The sequence below is a fragment of the Passer domesticus genome, chromosome 1 (genome assembly GCF_036417665.1).
Source record: "Passer domesticus isolate bPasDom1 chromosome 1, bPasDom1.hap1, whole genome shotgun sequence".
Classification (NCBI taxonomy): Eukaryota; Metazoa; Chordata; class Aves; order Passeriformes; family Passeridae; genus Passer; species Passer domesticus.
This window is the reverse complement of record NC_087474.1, coordinates 5,668,284-5,693,445: the sequence shown is the minus strand read 5'-3', so window position 1 is coordinate 5,693,445 and position 25,162 is coordinate 5,668,284. Positions and strand designations below refer to the sequence as shown.

General features: G+C 42.8%; 1 protein-coding gene across 3 annotated transcripts in view; it reads left to right on the top strand.

The window, feature by feature from the left end:
• PRKAG2 (protein kinase AMP-activated non-catalytic subunit gamma 2) overlaps positions 1-25,162 on the top strand; it is a 210,484-nt gene that overhangs the window by 46,078 nt on the left and 139,244 nt on the right. The window contains exons 1-2 of one of the 3 annotated variants that reach the window (XM_064431726.1): positions 5,409-5,596; positions 18,636-18,707. In XM_064431726.1, the coding sequence (XP_064287796.1) occupies positions 5,516-5,596; positions 18,636-18,707 (153 nt within the window). In that variant the 5' untranslated portion in view covers positions 5,409-5,515. Of the gene's footprint in view, positions 1-5,408; positions 5,597-9,338; positions 9,473-18,635; positions 18,708-25,162 lie in introns of those variants that run through there. The other 2 variants (XM_064431760.1, XM_064431668.1) reach the window with 2 other exon arrangements.

Below are 25,162 nucleotides of genomic sequence, written 5' to 3'. Positions count from 1 at the left end.
AAGCAAGGCAAGATCCATCCTGTCCTTCAAAACTTTTAAATTGCAGTAGAGAGTGAAAGCAATGGGGACTCTGAGCCAGTCCACAGTGTTTAAATCTGGTCATCCTGAATCACCAATTGCTACTGATTCAAAACCTCCCAGATCATCACTGATACCAGTGTGGCAGCCCCCACAAGTGCCTCAAGCAAAGCTGAAAGAGGCATCACAGGAGCACCACCAAGTTCCTGACAGTAATTTTGCTCTCTGGTTTATTCATCCTCATAGACCAGGACACCTCTGAGGGGTTTCACCCACACCACAGAGGATTATAGTTCAAAGTGTTGATCCTTCACTCCCTGAGTTATTGAATGTTGTGTCCCAGCTCAGACTTTGTGATTCTCCCCAGGCACCCAGAGACCTCCACCGACCCCAGACACAGCACAGCTCTGCACTGGCACCTCTCCAGAAGTGTCTCCACCCCTTCCTCCCCACCATGGTGCAGGAAGGAGGCTCCATCCCTCCATCTGTGAGATCTAGGCAGGTGGGAAGGGCAGTGGGGTCCGTGTGGAGCAGGCACGAGGCTGCTGTTGTGCAGCCTCCAGTTCTGCCTTTGTATGAACACCTCATCATTTCAATGCCATTTGCATCTGGGTATACATACAAATACAGAGGGAAAAACCTCTCTGTGTGAGTCCTCCTGAAGAACTAGGTTTGAGAATGCAGCACCTGAGCTGGCTGAGGCATCCCTGGTGCAGTGTGATCCATCTTCACTGCAGAGGCTGGCAGGGTGCTCCCTCCCCCGGGAGAGATGGGTGACTGCTCACTGGGGTTTGATGTTTCTCACATGGATGTTCTCCTTCTGGCTTGTCAGCAGTGAGTCAGGAATCCCAGCTACTTGGTTCATTGCTTGGTAGATCATGCTGAAAAATTGCAAGGAAAAAATTGTGGCTGTTTGAGATGAAAAACGGAGTAAAATGTGGAATTTGTTCATCATGGGATATTTTTCTCTGCTCCTCTCTCTTTCCATTTTGTACCATCTCCATCATCCTGCATTGCAGTTTTGCCTGATTTGGGTTGGGTGGACTCTGCAGTTCATCCCTACCTCTTACTCCTGGGGCAAAATGTTTTGGTTTTTTTTCCTTGCACTCCCTTTTCCAACTCTTGCAGATCACAGCTGCCCTTTGCCCGACGTCCACTCTTGAGAGATTACTTTGTTCTGCTAAGAGCTGGTGTCTTATGGTGCAGTTTAGGATTTTTTTTCTCCCCATTTCATCTTCCCCTTGGGCTCTGCTGGTCTCCCAGCTGCTGCTGTGGCTTTCCCTGCCCTTCAAGGACTTGCTTCTCCCAGCTGAGCATTGCCCAGGTGATTTGGCTTCTTGGTGGAAGCTGCACATCTGTGTTGCACGTTGCTTTTGGTTGCTGCTCGTGCTCAGTAGGAATGGGGATATGGCAACCATGGATGTGATGGCTGTGTTGGCTGTAAAAAATGTGAAAAATCTTTCCTAATTACACACTGGACTAAAGCCCTGCCCTGCCATGCGGAGCTCTGGCTCACCATGCACTTCGATAATTGCTGTATCTGCTGTGTTCTGAACTGATATCTTCACAGACAGAAGCTCCATTGATTTCAGGGCACTGTTTGCCTCATAAGAAAAAGGAAACAATAATGGAAGCTGGCCCCATGAACTCATCTAATTTATGTAGTACTTACAAACCCACCATATCTTTGTGGAAAATTATGGAATATAAATAACAACAACCAATAGCCAGACATTTTCTGTCTCCTCTGGGAAATTGTGGAAGGTTGCTGTACTGCCAGTTAGAAATTTATGATACTTTAGGCTTGTACTTGGACTAAAAGGATGAAATTGAGTTGGTGTTTTGGAACAGTTCAAGGAAATTGTGCGGGAATTATGTGCAGTCAAATCTGAAGCTGATTGAGGGGTCTGGCTCTGAATTTTTGAAAACCAAACTCTTCAAATGGAAAAATAAACCAGTACAACAATGCCTGATTCAGTTGGGCAGGGAATTCTGTAGCTTCATGCTGGTGGAAATGTGACAGTCATAAATCTGCTTTGCTCAGAGTTTGGTCTTTGGGCCATAGATGAGTGTGTAATTCACAGTCCAAGGCACAAGCAGGTTTTGGTAATTTGTTTTTCCTCCAGCGTTTCTGCCTGGTAAAGTGTGAGAATCCTACAGTCAGTCAAAATGTGTGAGTGATCTAGAAGCCCTCTAAAAGGAACTTTTTTTTTAAAGACATGTGGTTATAAATTTAATAATGACTGCTGAGCTTGAGATGCAAGGATTTAAGAATTGGGAGGAAAAAGAAAAGAAAATATCTGAAAAATCTCTTGTCATGGAAAGTTGATTATATAAAGCATTTTCTGGAACCTCCTGAATTCTCCTTAATGTGTAAGGAAGCAAGGAAATGGCTGGAGCTTTGGATCCCTGTTCATAGAGACTCCTAGAACATGTCAGTAAAGTGTGGTTGAAAACATCACCAAATAACTTCATTTGTGTGATTTCCCATATTGCACCATCTTGTGCTAGATGATGTGCTGTAACTCACTGCTGCTTTTAGTCACTGAGCCTCAGCATCTCTGGTAGAACATAGGCACTTGAAATCCCAATGTGAAAGAATTTATTTAGAAATTGATTAGTTTCTCTCAGATCTTCACCACTTGCTAATACATCCACATATGACCCCAGGTATTCAGTATGGGAATATTTAACAAAGAATATATAAATATTTACATAAATGGGATTTAGACACCTCAGGCCTGTAGATTCAAGAATCATTTTGGCTTCTTTGGCAGGAGATAACAACATAAATGTGAGTAGTCATTAAATAATGGTAAGAAATTATAGCAATAAAATCTCTCTGCCTATTTTTCACCCCAGAAGGGTGAAAGAATATGGCAAATTATTCAATGTTTTTAATGGTTGTCAGAAACTGGACAGAATCCAAAAACTAGTTCAGCAAATATTTATGAAATGGTATCTAAACCATTAACTGTTCTGCCTATCTGAGATGTAGTTGTGCAATCTGTTTCACACTCCTTATCCAAAGGTGGGGGAGGAAAAGGCATGTTTTTGAGGTGGAATTTGTGCCAATCAGACTTTGAGACCAGAAACAATTTCAAGGTTTTTTATTATATTTTTTAACACTTTAATAGGTCTGGATGATTCTTGGATTGGCTACATCGAACTGAGCCCGTGAGTGATTTAAAAGGGATGATTTAGGGGTGTGAGACATGTTCTTGGCTGTTAATTTTTATTTTTTTTTATCTGATTGCTCATCAGAATAATCCTTAGAAGTTACCTAAACAGAGAAGCATTTGATCTGAACTGTGCTTTGCGGGAGAGCCCTTTTTATTTAACTATGAATCCAATCTTCCCTTTTACCCTCTCTAGGTCAGCCACAGATTCCTTCCTTTCTCCTACAGCTCAAGGAGGAAAGACAAAATGTGTTTTCCTTGCTCCAGCTGGTTGACTGGTTTCTGCTGTACCCCTTAAAGAGCATTTAAGAGGAAGCTTGTTTATTTTCCTAAACTATTTGTACATTCTGCATGCATAAAATATTCATTTAGCTGGGGACAAATCTTCTAAACACCAAATATTTGTGCATGTTTCTGTTAAAAAGTGCTGCCAGTGATCTTGTCTTGAAAGGATTCAAGTAATAGCTGCCATTTGTGAGTGAACACTATGTACCTTTTTCAGCTTTTTTGCTCCCAAGGGGCTTGTGCTATCAGAGGCACTTAGCACACTGAAGGAAGAGAGAGCAGTGGATGGTTCCTGGGATGTGCTGTCTGCCTGGCACACGAGGGGTGTCACCTGGACCTCATCTCTTTTGCTGCTGAAGTACTGCCCAGCCTCAGTGGTGTTTGTTATTTGATGTAGCAGAATTAAGGTTGGTGTTGGCTGCATCCTCTTGTAAAAGGGTGCAGCATCATCCAGTGAATGGGATGAACAGACTGAGAGGGATGTGTAAGCCAAGTCCACTCCACTGATCTAGTGGTTTAGTGAGCTGGAATCATTAATTAAAGCAAATCCTCCATCTTAGGGAGTTTTTCAACAGATCATCACAAATGGTATTTTGAGATGACCACGAAAGAACTGGCAATGCTCTGTGGCTCAAGATGTGGCCACTTGTTTCTCCAGAGAGGTGTCAGTTCATTGCGTGGTGTTTTGATGCCTCTGTTCAAGTACTGGAAGCTGCAGGGATGACCTTTCTGCCTTTTGCTTTCTTTTGCTTTGTTCTAGCAGAGGTGTCCTCATCTGAGCCAGCCTTCTATAGCATCTTGGCCAGGGATATGTCCCCATGGTCTGGGGAACAATTTCATTGCCAGTGAAGGACACTGTGAGACTGGTTGGTGGAGTAATCAAAGCTGAATGGCGTTATAAAAGAGGGATTTAGCTTGATGAAGAAGAAAATTCAAATCCCCACCGTCCCTCAGCTCCTACTGGGAGAGTTTGCATTGCTCTGCTAAGCACTTGCTCATGTGGTGCCCTTTCAAAATAACTGTTATCTTTTTTTTTGGATGGTGATACTTTTGATGGTTATACTTTGTGCTCAGGCACTTTATTTTCCCAGTGAGGTCTTTATAATAAATTAAAAAGTTAGCCAAGTCATCCCCTGTTCACGCTGCAGATGGGAAAACTTAAGCCCAGAGAAATAATGTGACTTTTGTGCAGCTACAAAGTGGAGCTGTGGTTAAGTGGGGAATAGGGCTGTTATGGAGCAGCAGAGACTCCAGCCTTGAAAATGCATTTACTGCTCTGTGCTGCCTTCCCCAAGGTATCCGATACTGCTGCAGAGGCAGCCTCAATCACCTGAAACTTCTGCTATTGAAAACGGGGTTTTTCCCCCCTCTTCCAATCTCATTAAAGCCGCCTGCGGTTATTTGAACCCTCCGACTTTCCCTGTGCCCCCTGAGCATCTCTCACCCAAAACGCTGCTAAATGACCCGCCCGCGATGTCCGAGCCCCCGGCAGATGCTACAGGCGGGGAGCCGACCCTGGCCGTGATATCCGAACCCCGGCAGGTTCTGCAGGCGGGGAACCGAACCTGCCCGCGATGTCCGAGCTCCCGGCCGGGTCCATGGCCGGTTCGGCAGGTGGGGGAGAGAACCTGCCCGTGATGTTAGAGCCCCCAGCCGAGCTCACGGCCGGTTCTGCAGGCGGGGAGCCAAATCTTCCCGTGATGTCCGAGCCCCCAGCAGGTTCTGCAGGCGGGGAAGAGAACCTGCCCGCGATGTCCGAGCCCCCGGCGGGTTTTTCAGGCGGGGAGCCGGCCCTGCCCGCGGTGCCCGAGCCCCCAGCAGGTTCTGCAGGCGGGCAGCCGGCCCTGCCCGCGGTGCCCGAGGCGGTGCTGGCACGCAGCCCGCAGCGGGCAGAGCCCGCCCGCCTCCCGGCGCTGCGGTAGCGCCGGCGCTGCCAGCCCCGCACCGTGCCGCGATGGGAGGCACCAGCACACCCAGCCCTGGTCCCCATCTGTTGCAGCATCGGCTCCAGTAGCAGAGCCCGAGATGTTTAAATGCGCTTGCCTTTAGGGAAAAGCTTTCAATGCAGCTCTTCGATGGACGTTTCCAGCCAGACTGCAGGATTTTACAGAGCTGTAAGTCAGAGCAGGGGTTCGGTTGTCTCTGGGTTTCTCTGGTTTTGATTGTTTTTGTTATTAAATTAATTTATCTTAGCAGAGGAAGATAGGTTTTGCATTCATTTAGGTGGATGCCCGAGTGCACTGCAGGAGGCTGCCGAGAGGCAGGAATTCTTCAGGCTCTGTAAGAAATGCATGGTTCTTGGGTATTTTTGGGTTTTTTGTTGTGTTTTGTCTCTCGTATGCATGATGGCACGGGGCTGTTGTCCTGTTTTTAGAGCATTTAATTACAATAGATACTCCAAGGCTGAACAAAATGTTCTTTTATCTAGTTAAAGAATGTAGCTTAGGCTTGGGGTTGGTTTGTTGGTTTGGGGTTTTTTTCCCCCTTGCATAACTTTTCGTTAATGTTTTGGAAAGAGAGATTATCATTTGGGAGATATTAATTTATTTTCAGCCTAAAACCATCTGGTCTCTGCATCCTGCAATGCTTGGTTTCTCCTACTGCTCATCTCTCAGAGCCTCCTGAACTGCTGAGCAACTAATTGCCATGGCTAGTCACTGCAACCCCAAATCACAGGTTTGCAGGAAGTGCTGTTTTGCTTAATGATTTCAATTTGACATTTGATGAGGTTTGTCAGGATAAAGAGCTGTATTGCCGGCTTCATGCGTTCCCCCTTGCATTTTCCCCTTTTTACAAGAATTAGTGCTGAGCACATGCAATTTGTAATTAATGGATCTGTGGGATAATGAACGGCCAAAACGGGTGAGGCGGCTCCATCCTGGGATCAGAGCCTGAAGGGTTTCAAGACCTTCTGTTAGTGGGGTGATGGTGAACAGCAAATGACATTTAATCCAGTATAAGATGCAGGGTATTTTGCCAGCATCTTGTGTGTTTTGCTTGTTGTTCAGTGTTACGGGCCACGGGAGAGAGGAGCGTGTCAGCCTCTGGGGAAGGCATTTCCCCCTCAGCTGTGTCCCCTCTGGTGAGCGCAGGAGAGGCTGGAGAGCAGAGCGGTGCTGCCTTTGAGCAGCCCTGGGAGGTGTGAGCAAACCGGAGCTGCTGCAGCTGGGAGCCTGGGGGGCAGGATCATCTGATGGAGGAGGGAATGATGGGCACCAGGATGAAAGGGATCCTGCTGACAAGGGGCCAGCCCTCAATTCAAAGGGAGGCAGTGGGAAACCCAGCAAAAGAAGACTTGGTCGGACTTCAATTTAGTACATTTTTATTACTGGGAGTGGAATACAAATTTATTTATTTATTTTTTAAATGCCCCAGTTTGAAATAAACAAAAAAGCTCAGCCACCCCTCCAAACCCACCCCATCAATCTGAATGTACAAGGATGTCTGACATTCATCAAGAAGAAACTAGGAGAATTAAGTGCAATATTGTTGCAAGTCTTTAAAGGGCAAAAGAGAGAGTTGATGGAAATCACCTGTATCCAGAGTTTTCTTCAGGCAGCCAAGAGCCATCAGGTTTCCATCAGGAGGAGAAAATCCTCCTGTCATTTCAGCCTGTTTGGCCACCCAAGTCGGGGCACTGACAAGCTGATTTGAAGCCAATAAATATTTAACCATCCTAAATTTAAAATAAATGGCAGTTAAAAAAACTGTAAGAGCTTGTTACCATGTCTGTATGCACATATGAATGTATATGTTTCCCATATCCATTGACCTACATGAGACTATATTTTATATGTGTGTAAAAATAGTGATGCTCTTTGAGTTGAACTCTGTCACATCTACATCTGGGAGGAAATTGTCACCAGGACAGTTTGTTTCTGCCTCTCAGTGTAGGTGCCAGTGCCTTTGCTTTTAGAGCTGATGTATATTTTGATAAAGTTGCCCTTTCTGTGCTGATGTAAGGGACACTTTCCTCATAGGCATTTGATGACTTCTAATGCCTGATTGTGGTTCTAAGTCCAATTTCCATTTCTAATAGACCTCAAAGTAAGTGTTAATAAAACTTGGATGTAAATATATACTAATAGTTGGACAGCTGTACAGATAGAAATCAGTATATATATAGATAGAAATTAGTGTTCCTGATGGGAAAAAACACCCAGTATTTTTTATAGCTACATTACTGGCATGAGCCTAATTTTTGGTAGTAATGAAAAAATAAAATTGTTATTCTGAATCAAAATGTCCTGCTTGTGGATTTAATTTATCTTGAGGGAAAAAAGGAAAAAAAAAAGCAAAAAAAAGCTTTGCTGAGTTTTGCTTTGTTTTGTTTCCTTCTTGGGTGCTCATTAATTTCATGGGAGGTTTTCAGTGATGCTCCTTGGCAGGGTGGGTGTCCGTGCCAGGCTGAGCTGCAGGCAGGGGCTCTCCCTGAGCCTTGGGTTTTGGTAATTCCAGTGTGAGCCTTATTTTTTTGTGACAAATGAGTTTGGACTGTCTGCCACATGGCTTGGAGCAACAGCCAGTTCTGAAATGGCCTCTCCCATGCCAGGCTCATACTCTGCCCATCTGTCACCGTGTCCAGGGTGTCCTGCTAAGCTGGAAATGTTTCCCACACTCTCCAAGCAGGATCAAATGCTTCTCAACACATTTTGATGCACAAACTGTCAGCCAAATCAAATGCAGATTTGCCTGTTTCAGCTCACCAGTGCCTGCTGGGTTTCAAAGCCATTGCAAAGGGCAGAAATTACTTTTGGTGCATGTGGATAATGAGCTTAAGTTTTCAGCTGGGCTTCCCTGAGTGTGTGTTTGCTTGTCCTTTCTCCACAGCGTGTTCAGATTGGTCCATTGTAATGGTGGTGCTTAAATGGACTCATAAAGAATAATAAGATGGCTAAAATCAGAAGACTCCTGCTAAAGGAGTCAGAATTTGATATGGCTCATTTGTGATGTTTTCTTCCCTGCACTGGATCTAAACTAGGAACTATAAATAAAAAAAAAAAATTAAAAAAATTAAGTCATAGTCCTTAAAAGAAGCCTGAAATTTACTTGAGGAAATATCTTCCTCAGAATTTTAGTACTGCATGTACAATAATTAGACAAAACCCTTGGGTATGTATCATTTCTTCCCTTCCCTTTCTATATGAGGATTATTTCCAAACTGGATCCACTGCAAAGATTTATTTTCAGTTGGTGGCTATTTCTAGTGTGAGTGAGTAATCTCTTTGTTGTGTTCTTCTGTTTGCCTCATTGTTCACAAGATTTTCCAGATGGACAAGTATTTTATCCATATTTCTTCCAGAGATGATCACTGGCATCTTCCAACACCTTCTTCCAAGCAGAACTGTGATGCTCTTTGAAGCACATCCCTTGAGACAGACTTTAACAAGTGACCAGGGCTTGGTGTGGAAATGTGAGATTTACTATCCCTTGGACATTGCCAATTCTTTTAACAAACTCTTTTTCTCAGAAGATGTACAGCTGGCCTGTTTTCTTAAAATTTAAATTCTGGGATTATTTCACGGAGGTTCCTTCATCTCACTCCACTGGGCACTCAGAGAGTTAACCCTGCTTTCTGCACAGCAGCCAAAGCTGTGCAAAGGCAATCTCATCTTGGGAACACTTGCAAGTGTCCCCAGAGCTCCCAGCGCAGGGATGCCCGAGTGTGTCTCAACAGCGAGCCAAGCCGGGATGGAAACCGGGCTGGAATGATCCCGGCTGGGTCCTGCAGCCCAAACTCGGAGCTGGGAGCTCGCCGTGCTGCCGGAGCCCCGGCTCAGCCTCCCGCGGGGATGGAGCATCCCCGGGCCCGGCGTTGCCATGGCTACGCGGGTACCGCTGCTGGAGCTGGGGAGGAGCCGGAGTAAACCACGCTCCGTGCACACCGGAGTGAGAGGCAGCCCCTTGTCTGGACAGCTTTCTAAATAGGGGGGAAAATGAAATAAAAACCCCTACTTTATTTCCACTTTATCGACAGTAAAGATGGAGAGGTGAGATGCAGGGTTCATTCATCCTATGTTGAATCCTCCGAAGTTGAAGCACGTTGTCCTGCCTCTGCCATGCCAGGGAAATGGGAGCACATTGCCCATGGAGATGCTGGCTTTCCCTTTCCCTCTAGGCTGGGGGAGATGACCAGTGACAGATATCCTTAATGCCTTCCCAGAGCTAATCCAGAAAGCCAGAGCAGGCAATGAAATTCTCATCACTGAAGTGCTCTCATGGAGCTGTTCTGGACTGGATCTGCAGTTTGTAAAGCCCTTTGGATTCCCACAGCATGAATGATGGATTGTCATTTATTAGCATTGGATGTCACTGCTAACTGAAAATCTAGGAATGACACAAAATGTCACTGTCTCAGCTCAAAGTCAGGGGTGGGACCTAAAGGGCAGGCAGGCTGTGTTTGGGCAGAATACTGTACTAAGAGTGTGAGAAAGTCTCCTGGGTTGTCTCAGAATTTGAGCTTTCTTCTGTCCTTGAGAGCATTCTGTGTTGCTAGTTTCAGCAAAATGCAGCTTTAAATAAAGAGTTCAGAGTGTGATGAATTAAGACATACATTCTTTTGGGAAAAGGAAAAACTAGTTTAGCTTACAAAATAAAGCCTATTAAATTTATTGGTCTCTTTTTACATGAGGTGCTAAAGGTATAAACAAAGCTGTAGCAAAGTGGATGTAAACTCCATAGAGGTGAAATTGCTCTCTGCAGCTGCAGAGTGATGTAGGAAAATGTGTCAGGAAGGCACCAAGAGGGGAATCTTTCCTCATCATAGACAGTGTGTGCTGTTCCCCCTTGACCTCCCATTCAGGTCTTCAGCACATAAAGCACAGAATCATCTTGTTCTTCCTTTCCTTCCCTAATTCCCTCTTTGCTTCTGCATTTTTTCCTTTTTTTTTTTTTTTTTTTTTTTTAAGGGACGACAAGATCAGAGCAGGTCCCTCACTTGCTCAGCTTTCCAGCTGTAAGCTTTCTTCTAATTCTCAAGATTATTCACGGTTATTGACTGACAAGAATGGAAAGAGGAGGCAACAGGCAGCTGTCTTCCTAAATGCAGTGAACTGGAAAAAATAGTTGCAGTTCAAGTATTTATGGCAGAGATCTTTTGCCTGGTGTGAGTGTCACCTTTTTTAGTCATACATATGCAAGGGAGAAACCTGCAAGTCCATCTCAGATAAGGCCATCACTTGGGGGTTTTCAGTTCTGATTCTGTTGTTTTATTCTTCCTTGAGGACATGGTTTTTGAAGAGATTTGGCCAATAAAAAGTGGGGAAATACATAAAAATAGTAAAACACAGTGACTCAAAGTAGCTGAAGCATGGAGATGACTTAGTAAGCCTCAGTGTGATCCTTGTGTTGAATCCCCTTCAGATTGTTTGCTCCTGTGCTGCAGCAGCTCAAGTGTTTTTATGACATTATGGCAAAATCATCTTTTGTTTCCTGCAGTTCTGCTATTTCACTGTGGCTGAAGTTGTGTTTTGCAGCAAATGCTGGCTTTACTGTGCAAATACATTGGGATCCTGTGTCTCATTTATGTAAGACAAACTCATAAGTATTGGAAAGCACTTTTATTGGCACTGAGTATGAAGGGTAACATTTCCAGTCTCCTGTAGTTCTTCCTTAGAGTCGTGTGTCTTGGTTCCTTAATTCCCTCATCACTCACCTAACCACATTTTCCAGGACTGAGGTGTGTTATTTTCTGCTTTTACCTTGTGTTTATAAACTTTGGGTGCTTCTTAAATGAAATGTCTCACCAGAGGAAGGCTGTCTTTGTCCGAGCACCCAGGAATAGCACTTAATAATGGGTTTGCATGTGCATCATGCTGGTGTCACAGAGACTATTGGGAATTTTGGTTTCCTCCCTGGCACGCTTTCTCTGCTGTTCTCTCACTTTCTCTCTCTCTCTCTCTCTTTTTTTTAAGTGACATTTCATTATTTGCACGCTAGCTAGGTTGTCCATCTGCTGTTGTAATAAACACGCTGCCAGTCACTGCTGTGTGCTTCGTGGCGTGAAGGAGCTGACAAACCAGGCTGTGTGCTTGGGGATCCTGGTCAGGCTGCCTCTGGGACTTCCTGATGAGGTGGGGAGCAGCACCCTCCACCACAGCCTTTCCACACAGCCCTGAGCTCTCTGCACATTACAAACATGATGGGGCTCCAGGCAGGAGGGATTCCATCCCACCCCAGGCTGTCTGTGCCCAGCTCATCTGCAAAGACTGAATCACTGATGAGATACAGTGGGGTTTCCTGGCAGGAGAGCACAAGGCTTGAAAGAAAACTTCATTTTTATTTTTTTTTCTGTAAACAGCATAGGAATGTGTTCTAGTGATTTAAGTCTGAGATTGAGAACAATAAAAACAATCCATGCTCTCTTGAAAGTTTGTTGGTTTTTTTTAAATGGATCTTGTCTACAGCCACAGAAACAAAACCAAAAAAAAAAGTGAATTTGCTGTAGACTGCTGGATATTAATGCCTGTCAGGATCAGTTAAGAATTTCAGAAATTAAGAAGGGTGTACTAGATGCTGCCAGTATCCCATGATCAGGATAACTCAGGAAGAAGAGCTTGGAAGATGGCTGTTTTCAGGGAAATATCAAGGACTTATTTGTTTCATGGCTCTCTTTAATCCCTTTCCTGTAAAATTCATAGTTTTAGCGGCTTTTTCTACCCAAGTGGTGGCAATCTGGAGACCTGTGGTGAGAACAATTACTTCAGTAGCTCCTTGAGTGGACAATATCCACTTCTTGTTGCAACTGAAAGAAATGCTGCCTTTGAGTTGCACAAAGGCTGGTTTTCTTCTGCCAAGCTTTCATATGTGAGGTTTTTTACACAGAACATTGAATAATCACCTGATGGATGGAGATTTTTACATATTGAGATGTGGGTTAGATTTCAGTCAGCCATTACTCCCTAACCTTTTAGATAGTGCCCCTTTGGGACTGAATAGTTTCCATTTGTTCCAGGCATGTCGTTTAGGGGAACTTACCTTCTGTTATTTCAAGTCTGATGCTGCATCCACCTTGAAGTGCTGGTCCTGCACAGTCACCCAGTAACCCCTGGACTGTGCTGCCTCTGGAATCTTTATACTGTGGACAAAATCATAGAATTATTAAGGTGGGAAAAGGCCTCTAAGATCAAAGATTTCACTGCAAACCTGCTATCTCCACCATTTCCTCTTGTCCTCCTGCTTGTTTTGGGGGAAGAGACCAACCACCTCCTGGCTACAACCTCCTTTCAGGGAGTTGTGGAGGATGATAAGGACCCCCTGAGCCTCTTTTTCTCCAGGCTAAACTTCCCCAGCTGCCTCAGCTGCTCCTTACAGGACTTGTATTCCAGACCTTCACCATCCCCCTTGCCCTTTTCTGGACACTCCCCAGCCCCTCAATATCTTTCTTGTAGTGAGGGGCTCAGAACTGAGCACAGGATTCAAGGTACAGCCTCACCAATCAAGTCTCTATATCTTATTTGTACCCTCTTAAACTCTCCAGACCTACATATTTGGGGTTTGTTTTTGTTTTGCCTTTTTTTTTAAAATACAAACAGCCTTAAAAGTAATAGCAAACAGATAAATTGTAATAGCCTTGTGCAGTACAAAGCTGTCTTGCACAAATCCAACCAGCTTTGTACATCTGTTCCTGCCCACTCCCATTGAGTCATACTGAGACTTAGTCACCAGCATGCTCAGTCTCACAGTACAACTTATATATTTCTCTCCAAAACACATGCTACAGTCTAGATGGCATGGGGGAGTGAGAAAAGCAAAGCAATGAGCAACCTACTCCTAAAGGAATAAAGGAATGTAGCAAGTCTTATTATACTTTACTATAACTGGTACATCAAAACAACAATAACAAAAGGACAGAAATGCCTGTGTATGTCAGTTTTGAATCTTTCCTTGTGCAATAATGGAGTGATTTGTTATAAATCCCCAAAGGCTTCTAGATAGGATTGTTCTCAGAAAAAGACAATTTTCTATTCAAGCAGAGCTACCAAGCTATGCCCTCTATTCCATGGAGATCAAACTGTGGATTCTGCTCACAGGCTATTAGCATATGTAGCATATTTGCTATTCAGAGTTTTACATAGGCTTGTAATAGGTACAAATTCAAGGTTGATCTAAAAAAAATCTGCTGGTCTGCAGAATGCAATGAAAGAAACTGTTCACAGCTGATGTTAATAAAAAATCCTGACCTTCTTTGTCCTTGCTAGGATACTTGAAGTGCTCATAGCTCAGTAATATCAGCACAGGAGGAGATTTTGTTAAGGTGTGATGCTGAGGAGTGCAGCTTTTATCAATCTTTTGTGAGATCAGAGCTCTTGTCAACACGCAGCTTAATTCCACTGCATGTTGTTGTCTTTGTTTATTTTATTAAAGGAGCTGTCTCCCCTTATTGAAAACTGCCTTAGTAAAGTGTCACCTTCTGCTTGAGTTATGTTGTAAAAAGAAACTGTAATGTCTGGCAGGCATTTCACATCCTTAAATTTGGTGCAATCCTAGCACATATATAGAACTTAGTGAGGCAGAAAAAGAATGCCTCAGAGGTGACACCAGCCCTAGTCAGGACTGCGTGATGCTACCCACACTAGGACTCTGTTAATAGCTGAGGAACCCAGACTTTCAGCAGAGGCTGGTTATGGGGTTACCATGAAGCTCTTCTGACCTGAGTCACCCCTGAAACGTGGCCAAAGAGGTGACCTTGTTCAAGGGGACCCACCATTGTGGGCACAGATTTCACACCCCCGTGTTGCTCACAGTCATTCCTCATGTTTGAATAGACAGTTGCAAAAGATGCCAGCAGGGAGCTGTTTGTGAAATACACTTCTGATACCGCGCCCTGAAATTTTGGACCACTGTTGAGTGGGGCCATAAAAAGGTCCTACTTCCACCCAAAATACGTTGGAATTTGGTCTCTGGCCTGTCAGTCACAGCATGCCCCAGCCCTTGCTGGCTCTCTGGCTTCAGCCCTTGCAGAGAAGCTGTATCAGCCTGGCTGCCAAAGTAGCCTTGAAACTAAACAATAATAAAACAAGAATCATGTTTATTCTGTGTTGTTTACTGGATTCAAGGCTTTAGTGGTGTGTTATTTAAGTGTGCAGCCTCTGCAACAGAATTGCTGGAAGTCCTCTTACACCAAGGTCTCCAGCTGCAGCAACCTCCAGACCAGCGTGTCTGGGCAAGACTTTTTGGTAGGAATTCTCCCCAGTAAGGAAAGAAACACTGAAACTGGCTGGAAAAGGTGAAAAATGTTTTGGCTAACCAGATCTTGCTCCTGCTATTTGACTATGACATGCCAGCCAATATATTTGCTTTCTGCATCCTCAAACGTGATTTTCTTTCCGATTCTCCAAACCAGTTCTGAAAAAAAGTTTCTTTGTTTTCCCAGGATAACAAAGTACAGAAATTTTATTATTACTTCATTTCACATAATCCCAAATATTCTGATATAAGGGATGTCAGAGGAAGAGGGAATTAAGAAGGATCATCCTGTAGACATAGAGATAACCCAGACCAGAATCATGCTGGAGTTAGTCTCACCTTTGGAGGAGAATTTCCCAAGAATCTGTGACCTTCAAGATATCTGTTGTTTGTACAGAGGAAATAGGGAAAGAAGTGGTGGAGAAAATAAGTGCAAATGCAGACAGAATAATCCTGGTTTGCACTGAAAACTCACCTGTTGAGTTCCTGGGAGATTTTCCCTCCCAGGAGGGAGCCTGACTGCTGACAGGAGCACTGAGCCATGGCTCTGCTGTGTCATGGCTCTGCTGTCCTCCAGGAAAAGCTTTGCTGCCCCTGGGGCTGTGTTCTTCAGTGAATACAACAGAAGCTGCCATGGCAACCACTTGTAAATAAAAGTGCATTGAAAACAAAATAAATCTGAGGCAGCTTTGTGGCTGTAAAATAGATCTAAAGTGATCAAAGAGGTCCTTTTTTCTAAAAGGATGGCAGGAGTGATGTCTGCCTGTCAGATGGGGCAGAGTGATGGAAGGATTGCCTAAAGAGCACAAGCATGACAGGAAAGCCAATGAAACTTTCAAACCAGGCTTTTCACACTCTTAATTCCAGGTTAGCAGCACTAGGAGCTGCTTTTTCTCTGTACAGGGGTGATCACAGACTGAGTTCTCTGCAGAAGTTGTCTGTCCAAGGATACAATGCAGGACTGATGGACACAGGGCTCAATGCCATTCTGCAGCCAGGGCTCTGCAGTCTGAAGGACTCTTCCTCCTACCAGGACATCACTGTGTGCCTTTGATGGAGCTTTAAATGTCTCTGCAGAACCATGTGGTTGTCCAGGGAGCTGTTTCCAAGTGGAGCAAAGCAGAGCTGGAGAGCAGCAAGGCTGTCTAAGAACAGCTTCAGTCCCCAGTCCCTGGCAGAGCAAGCCCTGTGTGTGTGTGTCTGTTGGCATCAGATCAGAGCAGCCACAACTGTGACAAGGGCAAGGGCTGCACCATTGGTCTGTCAAGAGTTCTGTGCTATTTTGCAACACTTTTGGAGCAGTTTGGTTTTTTGTTTTTGTTTTTGGGTTGGGGTTTTTTTTGGTTGTTTTGGTTTTTTTTAAGAGTTACTGTATCGTCAACTGCATCATCACAACAACTGTTGTGTTTCTGGATGAAGAAGAACACAGGAAAGAAATTGTCATTTATCTGTATTCTGCAGAAACATTCATGAAGGAGAAATAACCACCTGATGTTTCCTTGCTTAACCAACAGATTGTAATCGAGAGAGCAGCATTTGTAGCCTTGTATTTGATATATGTATTTTTTTCCCTTCTGTGAACGGATGCCTTCATATCTAGAATCTGATGGAAGACTGAAAAATTGTTAGGTAGCAGTTACAATTATAGACTTTTTCACAGGACTAAAAGTACAATTATTACCCACTTTGAAATGTTCAGCAGTGCTGTATTAACAAGAAAAAAAATGTCTCATACTGCCCAGAAAGCTCCAGTTTCAGTTATTTTGGCTTACAGGTAGAGATTTGTTCTGGATGTAAAGATAGATGAAGTCACAATACCTCCATGGTATCTGAGAGCTAAAAATCAGAATAGAGTCATCATCTGGGATCATGATACTGTTAGACTTCAGACTTTAATATATATGTGACTTTAAATTTGGAATTGTAAATGAGAACTGAAATTTAGCTCCTAGAAAAATAGTTGTATCTGCTTACCCTCTCCTGGTTTTGAAGGTTTCTGCTCAAATAAGATATTTTGGTTTCATTCCTGGCATTTCTAGATTTCTGAACAGCTTTCTCAACCCTGATTAGTAGATATGTGTCCCCTTCAACCCAGTTTCTGCCATCCAGTCTCCAGCTTTCCTAAATAGCTGCTTTCCTCCCTGGAAATTACACCAGGGAGTAATATAGAGCTACTAATATGTGGAGCTCAAAAGAGCTTATTTTCTTGATTTATTCCATGGAAAATTACTTAGCACACATCAGATTCCAGCTTCTGCCCTACTGAAGATGGGTAGAGGAAAATGTTGGCCAATCCTTTGGCTAAATTAAACACAAGGGGATATGTTTTTGTATAACTTTCATTAGGGTTTTAAATATCTTTACAGAGATTCTTCAATTAAGTCCTGCAGTAGCATATGAAGCAATAATAATAATAATAATAATAACAACAATAATAATAGTGATGATGATATCTGTATACTGATGCTGTTTATAAATGCCATTTATGGCAAAATAATTTTTATATGGAGTAAGTAATTTTAATCTTAATTTCAATCTCTTCCTTTGGTTTTGAGATGTTTCCTTATGTTTTATTTGCAAGCAAAGATGATGTGAAATACAGATGCCCAGGCAGGAGGGAGATGTTACATAGGTGAGCTTTGTAGATCCCATTGAATGTGCATAGATAGGGTTGGGAGCAGACAGAATTTGTCAGGAATACATTTGTTTGGGGCTTAATGATTTGGGGCCAGCTTGGCCAAGCCTGGCTGCTGCTTTTTAATTTTTTTTTTCCCTTTTCAACTTGGCATGAATTACTCCCATGTGTTTCAGTTCCAGTAATTGAATATTTTGTTCCTTATTTTTGTTGCTTGTTATGTAACCAGAATATTTTCAAACACTGCTAAGAATTATGCCTGAGTTATACACAATTTTTGAGCATATTTTGACTTTAGTATGATTACACAAAGCAATGTAATTAGACCTGTGGCTGCTCTGAATTCTGAAGACAAGCAAGCCCTGCAGACTTCATGGATGGTGCTAATTTTTAATTAAGCTCTGTTTGATCACAAATTAGGTTTACGTGAAATCGCTATTTATTTATATTTTGAACTCTTTTAAATGGATGCAGATGTGGTGGTTGAGAAGCACTGAATCATTGCATGGAAAGGGTGATGCCTTGCATCTGGGAGGTTCTGTTTTGGGGAGGTATTCCTGACATTTAGAAAACAATTTAGGACCCAAGACTCAGTTCTTCAGCACACAGTATTAGGCAATCTCATGCTTCTGGTCACAGAATTGCTCATTATGTCCTTTTCTGATCAAACAGATGCTAAACTTGACACTAACATAATTTCTTTATGCATGTAGAAAGGAGCTCTAAAAACCCTGTGGCTGGAACATTAAGTATCATAAACAGAACAGACGGCAGGAGGTGGAATATAATTGCAGTTTGTTTTTGTTAGTTAAAAATGAGCATGTGTGCTCTTCTTATGGCTTTATTGTCTTCAGTCCTGCAGAATTGGGTGCTCCTCTCCCATTTTTGCAGGTGAATCAGTTATTTACTCCCTTAACACCATGTCAGTTTTCTCTGCCTTTTTTTAGAAGTTATGTATTTCTCAGAATGTTGACATACTTTCTTTCAGGTTATGTTTATTGCCATAAATATGCTTTAAGATCTTGCATCCCACTAAAGGCAAGACAGGCATTTGCTGAGCAAGTGGATGTGTTTAAACTATAATTTCCTACCAATTTTTCTATAGGATTTTGATGCCTCACCTTGAAATTGTAAGGACTTTTGAATTTGGCTGTGCAGGTGGGTTTGATGGTGATGTGGTGCAAGTGCTCTGTTCTATTGTAACCTACATTTGACATTGTTTCACAGTGGGCACTCTGGAAACAGACCTGTGGGCTTCAGTCATGGGGTTCTCTGATGGAAGGAAGAAGGCATTAATAAAACACATCCCTTTTTCTTCTCTGTCCCTGCAGGATCTCAGCTCATTTGCCATGCCATTCCTGGACGGTGATGTGGAGAGCACGGACAAAAATGCTTCTCGCAAGGTAGGATTTATCAAAGCTTCCCCTTCTCTGCAGTGCTTGAATCCCTTGGGTGCACACAATTTGTTAGGCTTTAAAAAACCTGGGATTTTCATCTTCCCTGCCATACCATTAACCTGTTGAGAGTGGTGCACTAAGGCAAAGCCAGTGGCTTGTGCTGACCTTACTGTGACAGTGCCTGTGCAGTATAACCTGTAAAGGATGCAAGCTGCTGCTGGTATTGCTGTAAATAGTGCAGATGTTGTGTGTAACACAGCTCTAAATCTGTGAGGTGATGTTGCATAGCTGTATGCTCAGGAATATCTTTACCTCACAAGATCTTACAAGATCTGAGGTGTTGCTGCAGAAATGTACACTGCCCAAGGAGGAATCTGTGGCTGTTAGTAGATTTTCCTGGAATTGCCTCCTGATGGCTGCTCTCTCTCTCTCTCTGGAGGGTTTAACTGATCACTGTCCTTGATCTCTCTGTCCTTGGCACTGGAAAAATGAACTGCCTTCATTTGCTGAAGCCATAGTGGTAGAGCCTTCCCATGAACAAAGTAGAAAGCTTCCTCCTCAGTGTGGGATTAACTCAAGGTTATCCTTCTGGAGGCATTGATTTGTTTTTCTAATGCTATTAAATTAAGCCAATGTAGTCAGAGAGTTGGCTTGCTTTAAAAAGGATCAGGGCAGCACATTCAATGGATGACATTGGGGATGGTTATACAGTGCCTGCACAATCTGCAGAGCAATAGAATGGTGGGTGGGGTGTGTCATCTGCAGGTCCTGGCCTCCTCATTTTCACAAAGCACTGAAGTACAAGCCGGGCTGCTAAATGGAAGCCTCCTACCAGCCACGTTCTGGGTTTTGCAAAAAGGCATTCTCCTCCAACCCATAAGCACCCCCAAAAGCTGATCTTCAGCTACTCCTCAGACCAGTTTCACTGGTCACAGTATTTACAAGGCTGTGGACCTCCATGACCATTAAACCTGCTACAAGCCATATGGCAGAGTCTGCAGTTTCATTTAAGGGAGGCAATGTAATAAACACTCCTTAGTGAAGCTGATCTGCCTCTAGAACAATAATAACTTAGCTCTGTTGACAGCATGAGTTTCTGTTCCTTTGCACTTCACAGCTAAGTGCAGATATATTAAGAATTTCTGCAATCCATCAGCAATTGAATATGTTTATAACATTGGTCTTGTTCTTTTCTGTGCTGGACCTTTCAGACTGAGGTAGGAGTTGCTGATGTTGGGGAAGTCTTGTAGATGCCAGGCGAGCTAAAATATACAGTGCTACCAAAAGGTGCCTGTTTGGAGGGTTTGAATAAAGGGAACAATGTGGTACTTTTGGAAGGGATAGTCATGCTGGAAGAAGGCAGGGGTTTCTGGCTAAAACTTGACTTTTCCATTTAGCACCTTCTTTCCACAAAGAAAGGTGAGAAAGATGAATCGCAGTCATGAGGAAATAATGTGCCAAGGCTAATTGCCCTGATGTGTAAAATTACATGTTATTTAATGACTTCCACTCTACCCTTCCTGAATCCTGTCATTTTCTTCCAAATGGTCTCAGGACTACTTTTTTACAAAAGCACAGAATCATTGAGGTTGGAAAAGATCCCTGAGATTATTGAATCCAACCTTAGATCACCACCTGGCCTTTGGTGAGTTCATGTCTTGGGAGAACAGGAAGGACATTTCAATAGTTGCCTCTTTTTTTGTGGCATTGCTAAATGCTGGGGCAATTTCTGCTTATGGGACTGCAACTGAGTTTGGAATAACCACAGAGCTGGGGCTTAATTTCTGAAGTTGTATTTTTAACTGACCTTTTTGACTGAGTGTGTAAGACCTAGTGTTTTTTCCTACTATTATACTTGAGCTCTGTTCAACACATGGAACAAAATGGTAAGAAGGGAGCTGGCAGTGCCCCACTCTTGATAAAAAAAAGAGATAATTTAAAATCCATTGCCACACAATGGATTGACATTCAATATATCATTTTCCTTAATGAGAAGTATGGGATTTTTGCTGGTAGTTAATGATAAGTAGCATCAGACTGCTGATTTATTTAATTCTAACTAAAACATTGCCAGTCTCTACTGCTGATACATAAAAAAGTCCCCAAGTTATTCTTCAAGGAGGAAAGTTTTTCTTAGTTCAAGTTTGAGACCACTGTGTGGTTGGTAACTTTTGTCTATTAAAAGTCAGTATTTCATCAGTACTTTGGTTTTTCCATTCACTCATCATGCTGGAGACAGGCAATTCATCAGAGATGTCTCTTCCTGCACTTAACTCTTCTGTCACCTGGGCTATAGATCAAGAGTAGTTCACAAGCCATTTTTCCAGTCTGCCATTAATTTAATTCTCTGTTCTTTTTGAAGGGCTTTTAGAAACTGAATGAACGTTTTTCACAGAAACTCTCAGCAGTTTACCATGCAAGTGTCTCTCAATCATTATCCTGTGACAACAATCCTCATTACACAGCTAGGAAATTCAAGTCTAGAATTATTTGTTCAGCTTCACATAGAATTTTTTTGGCAGCAGTGGTAAAGTGACACACATTTCCTTAATCACTTCTCATTAATATGTCTACTATTATAAATGATGTATTCTTCTTTCCTTTATGACTAATGGCAGGAAGAGGATAGGAATAGTTTTCACCCTCCTGTTTTGAAGATGGAGAATATAATACTCTGAAGGATCTTGTGTAGAAATGTTTGGCTTGGTGTGGTGGAGAAAGGTGCCTGGGACAGATATTTTTACCCTTCTTATTGCCAGACAAAATACCTTAACACTTCTGTGGGTGGCTTTGGTGTTGCTGAGTGCCCCATGCTCAAAGGGGGGGCTTAAATCCTTCCTGCACAGAGCATCATTAAAGACACAAATACAGACAAGGATAACTGGGAGCTGAAAAGCAATCACATTTACTGCATTTCCTCAGCCTGGGAGCAGACAGTGGAAGAGGGGAAGTTTAGAGACCTGGAAAATCATGAGTGATTGGGAGCATCATTCAGAAAATAATTCTGGTATGGTGTGGCAGGGCAGCAGTCAGGGATGAGTGCCCCTCTGCACCCAAATGGCTCCTTCAATTTTAGAGGTCTTCACACCTAAAATGTTTATAGGTCTTTCATCTCAAATGTAGGTTAAAGGATGAGGTGTGGAAATTACAGGAAACCGACAGCCATTACCTTCAGCTTAAAGCCCAGGGCTGTGAATGGTGAAAAAGAAAAAAAATTAAACAGGAAACTTTTTTTATGAGGAGTCAGCTAGCAAATTATGGATGGAGGAGGGAGGAGGTGGGAGAAAAGACGTTTGAAGAATAATATTGATCCATTTCTTTATGGCAATAATGGAATTGTCACAAAAATATAGACAAAAGCTTTGAAAAGAAGTGTGCATTAAAATTCTTTTCTCTGTGTGGGGACAAAGCTGGGGAGATGTTTATCTTCGATTACAAAGGTGGCTCTATCCTATTAATAGCTTAAGTGTCTTCAAAGCATAAGCTGTTAAAGTAAGATATTTTAAAATTAAATCCAAACAACTCTGATGAAACACTCTTGAATGAAGTGGCAGAGCTTTCTCTGCCAAGTGTTGATTGTGAATAAATCATGGAGCAGAGATGAAGTTTCAAAAGACTGCAAAAAAGGCAATTACTGTGTTAATATTTATGTTTGCAATTAGGATAATGTACAGGTTTGTCAAACATTAGTCCTGAGCAAAACAATGAAATAGCTAATGTTGGCTAGTTAATGATGCTGTTATAATAGACTCATTTGGATTGAAATTAATTGTAAATGGCTCTTATTGAACAAATGTGGGGGTTTAAATGAACTATAAATTGGGTTGAGAAATGTCATAGCGTTGGTGTCATGTATATAGAAAAGTAGCACAAGTCATTTTTATTTAAGAAACTGGAATGAGACTGAATAAACATGGAGCCTGGTAAATGAATAAAAACCTGGCTGCTAAAATAAATGGAGACTCACCAATGGAAAATTTTGTTTCTAGGCAGACAAAATATTCTGCTGCTGTACTATATCATACCTTATCAGTGGTTTGAAAGATAGACAGACTCATTACTGGTACAATTTGTGGTTCATACAAAAATAAGAGGGGAGAGAGTGGTAAATTCTGAGCAATCTCTGATGCAGAATGACATGACTCACTTAAAACACATTTTGCAAACAAACAGTCCATCTCCATTTGGCTAACTTGAGATCAGTTACACCTAGGAGCATCAAATGCAGACTTTTTGGGAAGTCTTTCACGAAGCCTGAGTTAGATTTAGAGAATAGCTGTGGGTATTCAGCTGTTTGTGGATTCTGGATGTGACTCAGTGGTTAAAGGATTAGTTTGGGTTCAATGAACAAATGTACAATGCATAAAGGAAAGAACAGAATGATAGTGGAGGTTTTGTTCTGACTGTTTGGTGCTAACTCACTGTTCTGCTATCAGCATTGCAAGGAAGTGTTGGTCAACTAGAATCAGATTATTGCAGGAGTGACTCCAATATTGAAGGATTCCAAGGAGTGTTTTGTCCTGCTACTGGTCCCAGAATTCTTTTTGTTTTGTTCAGTGACTCATGGGAATGGCACGAGCAACCCCTGGATGAGGGAAGAGAAGAAAAAAAATTTCAGCCCCTCCTTCCTCATTCACTGGCAAATAAATCTCCTTTGGATTTACTGTTAATTGCCCATTTTTATAAGCAGTGAAGATGGGGAGCAAGTCCTGGACAGTGCCACAGCCTTGGCATAGGGCACCTGCAGTGGGTGCAGGGAGCCTCAGGGCAGGGCATGTGCAACAACCACTGCACTGTGGTGTGCACAGCTCCTCCCCATCCTCTGCTTTGAAATAAATGTACTTAGGGAGTAGGAATTGGACAGGGAGCAGCCCTGCTCTTCCCTTTCCTAATGCCTGTTTTCTGTCTTTGAGCAGCCCTGCTCACTGCTGGAAACCTTCCCCTGACCATGTGTGCAGCAGTGCAGAGCTCCCAGAGCTGCCAGAGCAGCCAGCCTCATCCCATTGTACTTTAATCTGGGAAAGTGTCATTGTACTTTAGCTTTGGGAAGTGACATCTCTGACCCTGTAAAACATGGTGCCATCCCAATTGGTGCAGCTCATGCAGAAGGAAGGGGACCAGTGGTGCTGAATGTGACACTGGGAGAGCAAGTCCTTCATTACCTTTCAGTCTAATGAAGTCAGCTCTTGTGTCTCTGTGAGCTCTTTTATTCCAGCAGAATGAGAGAATCATCCAATTAACTTTATCAAAGGGCTTTTTTTGTTGGGATTCAGTGGAAAAGCAGGAAACAAGTGCAGACATCTATCTGGTGTATTGTCTCTAATTGTGTTTACTGTCCCTGTCAAGGATGGTGGGAGGCAATTCCTTTTCTGTTACTTGCATCTCAAAAAAATTTTAAGTGAAGAGGCAAAATAAAGGTCAAATAACTCACTGTTTTAAAATCAAACAGAACTCCACAGTGCTCCATAAATATCCTCACTGTTCAGGATCGGAGAAAGGAAACAGAGCTCAGGAGCATTTTATAATTTTCACTTAAAATCAAAATAATTTTGAAAGTCTGTTTAGATTGAGCCCATTTGTATTTGACAGAATTTTTTTTCAGCTTGTTTTGAGAAATGAAACTAAATTCACCACAAGCTGAACCAGAGCCAGAGATTTCTCAGAGAGAGCATCCTCAGGGAAGGCTTTGTGCTCAGTAAAGGATCTGTTGCTGGAGCACCCTTGGCTAGAGGGCAGAGGGGATGGCTGTGAAGAGGTGCTGGGCTCAGGCAGTGCCTGATTTCCAGCAGTTTCTGCCTGGCCAGGGTGAGGGTCTTCTCAGCAGAGCTCAATGATTTTTCTGGGCATGCAGCTTTGGCAGGACACTTCTCTCCCCTGAAGTTCAGTGCTCCTTAAATTCTAGGTTGGGACCAGAAATTTCTTTTTAGAAAGGACTTTATCAGGCAAAAAAAGGAGTGATCATATTTCCAATATAAAGCAAAGGAACAAAACTAACAATGTTGGGAAAAATTCTGCCTGCGGCAGGGCTGAGATGGGTGATGTGAGGATGACAAGAGACCAGTTTGTGGTGAAATATGAATAGTTTGCTATCTTAACCCATTGCACTGGGGATTATCATATGGTAGTGATTAAGTGTAGTGCACTTCAATATTTCTTGTGAAATATGATGAAGAATTGCAGGCCAGGTAAGAAAATAGATGAAGGAAAAGATTGAAAGGATGAGTGCTGGATGAAGGGACAGAACTGCTGGGGTTTCCCCAACGTCACTCCTGGGTCTTTGCCAGTAAAGCTGAGACAAAAAATAGAAGAATAGCAACTAAATTTGTTGCAGATGCAAAGGAAATTGTTTTTTTTAATTGTAGGGAGGGTTCTTATACAGGAAGACCTGGATGACCTTCAGGGTGGATAATTCTTAACAGCACAAGATATAAGGTTGTTCACTTGGTGTATGTTAACCAGAG